Source organism: Pelophylax lessonae, assembly GCF_965119305.1.
Source record: "Pelophylax lessonae genome assembly, chromosome: 2".
Classification (NCBI taxonomy): domain Eukaryota; kingdom Metazoa; phylum Chordata; class Amphibia; order Anura; family Ranidae; genus Pelophylax; species Pelophylax lessonae.
In genome coordinates this window covers 598,428,584-598,439,350 of record NC_138769.1, presented here as the reverse complement: position 1 = coordinate 598,439,350, position 10,767 = coordinate 598,428,584, and the positions used below count along the sequence as shown (strand labels likewise).

The 10,767-nt window shown below is 43.4% G+C and overlaps 1 protein-coding gene across 1 annotated transcript; it reads right to left on the bottom strand.

Annotated features, from left to right (window-relative positions):
- Nucleotides 1-4,106: 4,106 nt before the first annotated feature.
- LOC309548202 (uncharacterized protein) lies at nucleotides 4,107-10,443 on the bottom strand (the record flags this gene model as incomplete). The annotated part of the gene is made up of 4 exons (XM_082248157.1): nucleotides 4,107-4,847; nucleotides 4,981-5,116; nucleotides 5,208-5,373; nucleotides 10,260-10,443. The coding sequence occupies 4 exons, from the start codon at nucleotides 10,441-10,443 to the stop codon at nucleotides 4,107-4,109; spliced, it is 1,227 nt and encodes a 408-aa protein (XP_082104283.1).
- Between the last annotated feature and the right edge of the window lie 324 nt (nucleotides 10,444-10,767).

Genomic DNA, 10,767 nt, shown 5'->3' with positions numbered 1-10,767 from the left:
CAGGGTAAAGTGCAGAGGGCACATGGGGAGGGTGGATACCAGTTAAGGAGGGCCCAAGGTAAGGTGCTTAAAGAACAGGTGGGCACAGGGGCAGGGTGGGCACAAGATAAGGTGGAGAGAGCACAGCAGGTATGTAGAAATGGTGGGCACAGGGTAAGGTATGGAGAGCACACGATGGCGCAGGGTGGGCACAGCAAAAGCTAAGAGGACACAGGTGGGCAGGGGGTAAGCTAGGCAAAGCACTGGTGGGCACAGGGGGAGAGTGCAAGAGGCACAGGTAATGTTACATCTCTGCCATGACCTACACTGAGTGCCCTCCCCCCCTGCCAATATCACACAGACATGCACTACCAGCTGTGTACATCATTGCTCTGCCCTCTCCTGGGCATTCTATACATTTAGGAGCACTGTGACAGAGCCAATGCTTCCTGTGTAGTTCCTGCTCCTGTAACAGGCAAGGTGATAACAAATGTACTCCGCCTATGACAGGAGCCATACAGGAAGCATCGGCTCTGCTCTCTACTGCAGCCCCTGCTTCCTCCAGCTCCGCTCCTGTCACATTCTCGTCAGAGCGAAGCCAGCATTACCAGCAGTACCCGCCAGCTTTACCAGCAGTACCTGTGAAAATTACCAGCAGTACCCGCCAGCATTACCAGCATACCCGTCAGCAGTATCCACCAGCAGTAACTGCCAGCGTTACCCACCAGTAGGACCTACAAGCAGTAACCGCCAGTACTACCCACCAGCAGTAACTGCCAGCAGTCTGCAAAATATGAAGAAAAGGTATAAAAGGTATATGCATTAGCGTGTTTAAGTTGTTGCAATATGTTTTTTAATAACTACGTGGTTGTGTTTTGTCATAATACGTCATGTCCTTGATCATACATGTATGAATAAGGGCATGACATTTTCTGGCTGCCTAAGTCATATGTGCTAGGGGTGCAACTATCCCCCAGCACATAACTGTAAATATCTCAACATGTGCAGTGTTTCTGACTCCTACCACCATGACCACTTCAAATCACTGAAGTGGTCATGGTGGTTGGAGTGTTCCTTTAATATCTCTCAGAAGAATTAAACCTCTGTATACTGATTCCATTTCATTTGATCATCCTTTAGTTGTGTTAAATTAGTTAGGGGGGCGGGCGTGGTTTTGCTGGGGGGGGGGGGGCGGCAGCGCGGAGTGCCACCTCCCTGAAATGAGTTTGCCACCTCCCAGAAATGAATTTTCTGAGGTTGGGATGCCTGCATTAAGCCCAACATGTTTCGGAAAATGAATTTCCTTCTTCGGGGGGAAGTAGCACAAGATATGTCTATCTATTGAAAAATAAATATAGCAAGGTCAACAGGTATATTTGAACAAATATATCAAATTGATCCAATGTAGCATTATACGTGAAAAAAGAGACAAAAAGGTATATCCCAATTAACAGTTCTCAGAAAGGTACCTGTGTACTTGCATATCCTATATGGCAAAAAGACTGTGTTACAAAATTTAAATGTAATTTATTTTTACTTACCCAGGGTATATCTGTAGGGGTAAAAGACATCAGAGGGATTTACATCTCTGACCAAAGGAAAAAATCATCACTTCCAAACTTTTTTGATTCTCCATGGGGAAATATACCTTGTATACCTGTTGACCTTGCTATATGTCTGTATTTTATATATTATGTTTTGTCTGATTGTTTTTTTAATATGTACAAATAAACCTTTTTCGACTATTTTTACACATTGTTTTGAGTGTAGGCTGTATTTAAACCCCACGGAATTGGGACCATCACTTTCTTGTTCTATAATTAAAATAGGGGGACAGCCATACACTCTTATCCGTTCACCCACCACACAACCATCCTTCCTGTTTTCCACAGTATAGTATAAAAAAACAGTATATTATAATTTATTTATTTTTTCCAAAAAACGTTTTATTGAAGGAAAAGAGAAAGATTGCCAGGCCGACTAATCAAAACAGTACAGAGGTATAAGGAAACGGGTAGCATACAAAGTATACTCAACTATAACACAGTTGTATTCAAACAACATAAAAGGCGAAACTGGATAAGCAAATCAAAACATTACAGAGGTATTAAAATAAAAGGTAGGATACAAAAGTGTACATAACTATCACATACTTGTACCCAAACAGCAGCAAAGGTGAAACAGGGAGAGTAAACAAGGCATAACAACAACATTATGAAGATGATATCTATACTCAGAACAAGTAAACAAAGTGTGTCAGTAAGGGGATAAGGGCATATCCTGTCCTATCCCTAGTGGTCCAAAAGGTGATTCGGGGGATGGGGGCTAAAACCAGGATCTGATGGACACCTCCAGGACCAGACACCCCCATGGGGATCAAGCTGTGTCCGAGTCTGTGGGGCGGTCACCAAGAGGTCTCGGTGGGCATCCCCAAACACAGTGATGGGACAGGGGGAAAGGGGAAGAGGAGGAAGGAAGTAGAGAAAGGCAGTACAGAGGAATAGTAAGTGTCAGAGGTCCTATAGGGAGGGGAAGGCAAGGGGGGGGGGAGAAAAAAGGGGGGGAGTGGCTGGATGTGGGGAGGAGGGAGCGTCTGTATTCGTTCCAATGCAGGGGTCAGGAATAGTCGTAGTGGCACTAACCACGGCTAGTCGTCAACCGAGGATATTCATCAGAATAAGAGAAGTCTATCCATAAGGCCCAAGTATCGTGGAACTTACATCATGATACATTCCACAGTGATACTATTGTCATCACTAAGTGCCGGTTCACACTGTTCCGACTTGTCAGGCGACTTGGTCGTCTGACAAGTAGCGGACCATGCTGTGCAATTGGAACCATTCTAACAGGAGCGACTCAAGTCGCTCCGACTTAGAAAAGGGTTCCTGCACCTTTTTTTTTTGCAAAGTCGGAGCGACTTGCATTGACTTCCATTATGTGAAGTCGTTGCAAGCCGCGCCGAAGTTGCGGTACACGGGCGACGGCATTAGTCGCCCGAAGTCGTGTCGCCCTAGTGTGAACCGACACTTAGGGTGAACATTGGTTCTGAACCCATGTTTGTATGAACCTAGAAGGAAGCTGTTATTTGGTGGTGGTGGTATAGGCGTAGCATTCACTGCCCCACAGCTGCACATGCACAAAAGGGGCAGGGGTGCTCATCACATTGTTGTCCCAATATGGCCATGAACCAAACAAATCCTTAACTTGCCATATATGGATCAAAATTCAGCAGTTCAGGAGGGACTTCTGTATGGACAGGGGGGTTATACAGAAGTCGATCTACTGCCCTTGTGGCTTTTTTGCCACTTGATCAGCACCGCTGACTATAGCCGGCGGCCCTAGTCAATGTATTCTGATGGTGGGGATGTCTCCCTGCTGTCAAAATACAAAACTTCAGTGGGAGGATTCCCCCCTTCCACCTCAAACTTGTGAATGGGGGAATCAAGTCTTTTTTTTTTATTTTAAACTACTGGTTGAACAAAAAAAATTAATTATCTATGGACTGCCTTAGTCATCACATCAACAATTGTAGTCTGCCAAGCATAATTTGTGTGTGCCATGTACAACAGTATGGATCACGGCTTGTATACGTGTCCCTGCTGTGTGCTTTGCAATATTTGAAAATGCAGGGTAGATTTTTTTTATCACATGTAAACCTTCACACACTGTATAGTGCAGAGCAGACCATGTGTGTCAGAAGTGCTGCAGAAAGAAGAGAGAGTAATGTAAAATCCCCAGACCGCTGCACTGGCTTCATAGGCACCAACAGCTCGTCATCACCAATGGAGGTAAATACAGAAGGGACCAAGGGGTTGGGATGCATTTTTTCTGAAAAAGTAAACTAACCCTTTAAATTGATCTAACTTATTCCCACACTTCTCCATCAAATAGTTGGGGCAGGCAGATATGCTTGTCACAGCTTTGTGATGACTGTCACCTGAACACTACATTTCAATTAAAGAAAACAGAAGAACACAGCATTTGCCAGTTTACAAAAAGATGGGTAGAGGGAGGACTTAACAAAGGAGTGGGAATTAACAGGGGACCCTGACTGTGCCACAGGGGTGGGTGGGGGAACAGCAGTTGTGTCTAGGAAATAGCTAGTGTAGGAATGTGAGGCGGTTGGGTTATAAAGAAATAAATGGAAAAGGTAGGTCTCGACGCATGGATGCCTGGCGATAAGCCGTGCTGGTTGAGGTAGTGGCTGTGGTAAAAGGTAGGTCTCGACGCATGGATGCCTGGCGATAAGCCGTGCTGGTTGAGGTAGTGGCTGTGGTAAAAGGTAGGTCTCGACGCATGGATGCCTGGCAATAAGCCGTGCTGGTTGAGGTAGTGGCTGTGGTAAAAGGTAGGTCTCGACGCACAGATGCCTGGCGATAAGCCGTGCTGGTTGAGGTAGTGGCTGTGGTAAAAGGTAGGTCTCGACGCACGGATGCCTGGCAATAAGCCGTGCTGGTTGAGGTAGTGGCTGTGGTAAAAGGTAGGTCTCGACGCACGGATGCCTGGCGATAAGCCGTGCTGGTTGAGGTAGTGGTTGTGTTTTGCATCATCTGAGGAGGGGGAAGGTCTCTCCACTGAGCAGACCTGCAGGCCATAAGATAACTTAATATATCATTAGTGGCCTGCATTTCACGCTGAATAGAGAGACCCGCCAGCATTGCATGAATACTGCGGCAGATTGCTACCCGGGGATCATTGAGATTTGAAAAGGAATCTTGAATGGCTGGGCTGCTGGTCTTGTTCGAATGGCTCTCCATCAGTAAGCTTAGAATTTGACTGTCCACAGATGTCCGTGTCGACTGCACATGGCCTGAGCTATGCTGATTTGACATGTTTGGAACAATCTCCACATCCCTTGCCACAGTATCCTAGAGAAACAGAACAATTTTTTTTAAATAAAATACAGATAGAATGATAGATTAGAGAGAAATATACAGAATATTAAATACAGTATAGTTGCATTATAGATAGAGAGAGCAAGATAGACATATACGTTTGTACCTGTGCACTCTGCGGATATAAGTTTGATACCGTACTCTCTGACTCTGTGGCCATGTGATTGTTTGAGGTGCATGGCTCACTCTGTTCCAGGTTCAGGTTTACCTTCTCCTCCTCGTTATGCCGGTTGCCTTTGGTCCTATACAAAAGAATATTAAAAATGAAAGTGAGTGTACACAGGCATTAAAATACACAGAATTTTAGATTCTCATCAATTCATTTTTACTTACTTCTTTGCCTCCATTGACCTTCGCAAGAAAGCCAACTCTGTGGCATATGGGTGCCTCCTGCGTTTTGGTTTTTTGGTGGGGGCTCCACTTCTGGCCAACTGTTCATCAGTGAGATCCTTCAGATATCGGTCTCTTAGTGATCTCCAACGCTTGTAGTACTGCTCATCTAAAAAGAATAAAAAAACTTTTAGAACATAAGCAAAATCAAAATACTATGTAATTAATACATAGTCCACCTATTAAGAACCTTGAAAGCTCCCAAGAACCCAAGAACCTTGAAAGCTGGCCATGAGCAAAACTGCTCATATACTAATAAGGCCTCATTCAAAGTGACTGCCTCTCACCGTTTGATGAATCCAAGGTGGTTCATCAAACCTGCGACTGATCTTTCTGCCTCTGTCAGCATGTAATCATATAGCAAATGGTTACTTGTGGTTAGGGACAGATGATTGCGCCTAGACGTCCAGGGGTGATCATGTAACCCCAACCACAGGTAGTCTTTTGTAATACAATTACATGCTGACACATGTGGACAGCCCGGTTGTGGTTGTGCAGAACCACCTGTGAGTTCTGCCACAAGAAGAGAACAATTGAATGAGGCCTAACAGTGCTTGTGCATACCCAATTATATACTGCAGTATCTATATCAATGGCAGATTGGTGGCCAATTATTTTGAATGGCACTGGATAAATAGCCCTTGCGCGACTGATCCCTCAGTTGATTGCTGTGATTAGATGGCTTGGTACACAAAGACACTGTACCCAGCTGATTTGAGGGGCTGGGTACCATGCCATCCCTGTCATTAGTCATCCCAGTGATCACATGGTGTTTTTACAGTGCTGGTTCCTCACCTTTCCATTACAACATGGGAAGGAGCGAGATCCTGTAATTGTAAATGGGCACAGAATGAAGGGATCAGTACCTGCAGCTGCTGATCCCTTCATTCTGTTCCAATGACACAGAAACTTTCTTTTTAACCCATTCCTGCCTCCTTCCCCTCCTCTACGATACATACTATCCATATTCTGTCGATTGTGACCTAAATATTAACCCCCATCTCCCTTATTCCCCTTATGTGAACAATAACCTCTTCCTCTCTATCTAGGGTTGCCACCTCATCCCCTTAATCCAGGACATATATTAATTACACAGGTTCTGAGGCTAATATAATGCACATAAGGCACAGTGAGTTTAATTACGGCCTTAATCAGCCACAAAACCTATGAAATTAATGTGTGTCCTGGTTTAAAGTGGTTGTAAACCCACTTTAATTACTTTTACCTATAGGTAAGCCTATATTAACCGCTTGCCGACTGCGCACAGTATATTTACTGCGGCGGTCAGCCCCGGCCAGGCAGAGTGACGTAGATCTATGTCGCTAGCCTGTCACCGGGTTTTGAGCCAATAGCGGGCGAGCGCGCGCCCGCTGAGGCGTGCTCCTGCCTTGGCTCGTTCACAGAGGAGTGCGGCGGTCACACTACGATCGTCGGTAGAGCGGGAGAAAGGCGGGTGGCTTATGTAAACAAGCCGCCTGTCATTCTCCCCTGTGTAAAAATGGAGATCAGACGGTTCTACTATGTAGAACCGTTGATCTCTGTTTGTACAATAGTAGACATGTCCCACTACAGTTAGAAACACGCCCCTAGGACACACTTAACCCCTCCCTCTCCAATACAGTTAACCCCTTCCCTGCCAGTGTCATTTTTGCAGTAACAGTGCATATGTATAGCACTGATTACTGCAGGAATGTCACTGGTAACCCCAAAAGTGTCAAAAATGTCCGATCTGTCCGCCGCAATGTCGCAGTACCGCAAAAAAAACCGCAGATCGCTGCCATTACTCGTTAAAAAAAAAAAAACACCAAAAATGACAAAAATCTTTCCCTTTGTTAGTAAACGCGATAACTTTTGCGCAAACCAATCAAAATAGACTTTTTGCGATTTTTTTTACCAAACATATGTAGCATAAAACAAATTGGCCGAAAATGTTAAAAAATTTTGATTTTTACATTTTTTTTGGAGGGGAATTTCATATAAAAAAAAGTGAAAAATATTGTTATTTTTGCAAAATTTACGCTCTTTTTTTGTTTATAGCGCATGATCAAAAAATCGCACAGGTGATCAAATACCACCAAAATAAAGCTCTGTTTGTGGGAAAAAAAGGACGTGAAATTCGTTTAGGAACAGCGTCGCACGACCGCGCAATTGTCCGTTAAAGTCACGCAGTAAAAAATCGCAAAAAAAAACCCTGGTCAGGAAGGGGGTAAAATCTTCCGGGGCTTAAGTGGTTAAGGCTTACCTATAGGTGCTGTAAATATCTCCTAAACTTGCACCGTTTAGGAGATATTTGCAGTGCATGCAGCCGATGACGTCATTGGCGCATGCGCTCTGAAGAAACGGCCGCCAGTGCCGTTTCTTCAGAGCCCAGTGCCGTGACTGGCGGCTCCCGCGCGCATTTGCAGGAGTGATGTCACATGGCTCGGGCCAGTAATACTGCCGGAGTCCGCAGACCCGGAAGAAGACGGGTGAAGATGGATGCGTCCAGCAGCCTGGACATCGGGGGCTTTGTTGGAGTATGTAAGTGTCACATAATGTGCTAGTATGGGATGCATACTAGCACATTATGCATTTACTTTGCAGGGAAGAAAAAAAGAAAAAACATTTTGAGGAGTTTACTTCCTCTTTAAAGGGATGAGGTAGCAACCCTACCTCTATCCTGCCACTGTATGTGACCATTACATTAATCCCTTCACTGCCCCCATCCTCTGGGATAAATTATGGTATCTAGTGCACAATTACCCAAGTACTATTTTGGGGTGTTTACTTTCCAAAAAAAAGGTTTTTTTGGGGGGGGTTTTGTGCTATTCTGTCATTTTTATTTTAAAGAGTTTTTTTTTTTAAAGAAATTGGTCTTTTTTTCTTTTTACAGTGAAATAATAAAAGTAAAAAACCCAGTGATTATTAAATACCACCAAAATAAAGCTCTATGGGGTTGATTTACTAAAACTGGAGAGTGCAAAATATGGTGCAGCTGTGCATGGTAGCCAATCAGCTTCTAACTTCAGCTTTTTCAGTTAGGCCCCTGTCCGTTTTTTTTAGCGGATCTGAATGGTCCCCCCATGCATCCCTATGGGGCATCGGATGTAAGCGGAGACATGTCCGCTGACATCCAATCCATCAAATCTGGACGGATGGAAACCCAATTTTCCATCCGTCCAGCGGATCGGATGAGAACGGACCGACGGTCCGTTCCCATCCGATTCCGCCAAAGAGATGTATGGTGAACTGACAGCTGTGTCTCCGCATACAGTGCAGAGAACAGCTGTCATCCTCCTGCTCAGCGGGGGATCGGCAGATCGATCCCCCGCTGAGATAAACGGAGTCCGTCCAATGGAGGGGCTGCGTGAAAGAGCCCTTAAGCTTTGACAAAAAAAAACCTGGAAGCAGAGCTGCAGCAGAATTTGAACTCTCCAGTTTTAGTACATCAACCCCTATGTGTCTCAAAAAATGATATAAAAATAATTTGGGTACATTGTTGCATGTAATTGTCTGTTAAACTGCCACAGTAGTGAAAACCGAAAAATGCCCAAGTACCGTATTTTCTGGCGTATGAGACGGCCCCCCTAATTTTCAAGGTAAAACATAGGTTTTGGGCTATACTCGCCGTATAAGACTACCCCCCTTCCAAAGCAAAGCAAGGCCACACCATACACCATATACGCCGAGTATAAAAATCCCAAAGATAATTAAGTGTAATCTATGAAAGCCCTGGCTGTCTGTGCCCTATTCATCAGCAAGGTACCGTAAATGTATTCTCTTATAAATCTCCAAGGTATTGTTAGTATTACCGGTAGATATATAATCTCTCAAGGCGCTGGCTGTGCAGGAATCCTGTACCGGTATACCGTATGTACCGTAGCTTTGGCTACATACAGTATACCGCGCTGAGCCAATCACAGCGAGCGATGTATTCTATTATTGAATGCAAAGCCTGCTCGGATTGGCAGAGTCAGAGAGAGTAACATAATCCCGCCTCTCTGACTCCGCCAATCCGAGCAGGCTTTGCATTCAATAATAGAATACATCGCTCATCGTGATTGGCTCAGAACGGTATACTACGTAGCTGAAGCTACGGTACAGTATACCGGTACAGGATTCCTGCACAGTCAGCGCCTTGAGAAGATTATACATCTACCGGTAATACTTTTACTTACAATACCTTGGAGATTTATAAGAGAATACATTTACGGTACCTTGCAGATGAATAGGGCACAGACAACCAGCGCTTTCATAGATTACACTTAATTATCTTTGGGATTTTTATACTCTGCGTATAGGATGACCCCCCCCCCCCATTTTTGGGGGAATTTTTGAGGTTCAAAAGTCTTATACGCCGAAAAATACAGTAATGAAGGGGTATTACAGCCTGGTATACAAGTGGTTAAATGCAAATGTCATATAGATCATCCAACTTCCTTTTTGGGACCTGAAGATTATTCTGGGAAATGGCAACTGTGATTTTTTTTTCGGTAGAATATATATATATATTAGGGTAGTCAGTTTAAATTCCATCCACAGCATGTTGCATGTTCTCCTTATGCCTGTGTGAATTTCCTCAGGGTAGTCTGGTTTCCTCCCACACTCCAAAGACATGCTGGATGCTGGTAGGTTAATTGTCTCCAGTCTAAATTGGCCCTAACATGCATACAGTATGTATGAATGTGAGTTAGGGATCTTAGATTGTAAGCTTCTTGAGAGGGCAGGAACTAATGTGAATGTACAATATATATGTAAGCCCTGCAAAAATGGACAGTGCTATATACTGTGAGTACCTATTTTATATATATATATATATATATATATATATATTTATTTTTTTTTTAATTTCTTATTTTAATTTAAAATTTGGAAAAAAAAAGTAAAATAAAATGTATTTTTTATTGTAATTTTATTTTAACATTATTTATATACACATACATATATATACATATATATATATATATATATATATATATATATAGAATAGAAATATAGATCACACATAGCACTTACATTTCAACTTCCTCTGCCTGCATCCAAGAAGGTCCCAGTTTGCTGTTAAGCTGCTGCACACTTCATCCCAGGCCCGCTTCCTCTGTACCCAGTCATTGTAGCTGGGATCCTCTATGTCCCAAATTGCAGGCTGCTGCTTAACAGCAGCAATCAGATCCCACTGGCTTACATGTATGCTCCTCATGGTGTGTGATACAGGAACAGGAAGTGTCCAGGGACCTGTGAACTTCATATGACAGTTTCCTGTACATTTTTTATATTTTATTATTTTCCCAATTGTTTGAACTAAGGCTATATTTGTGCAACCATAAAAAGTTTACTGATACAAAAGTTCCTGTGTAAATTATACTTCATTTTAGATCTGTTTTTTAAATGCATAAAATGATCCTGTTTTTTTTTTTATCAATACAAGATTGCATGTGGAATGTGGATGTCCTCAGATGCAGATTTTTGGGTTTTGTGTTATTGATTGGAATACTGCGCATATTTACTCACCTGTGGAAATGTC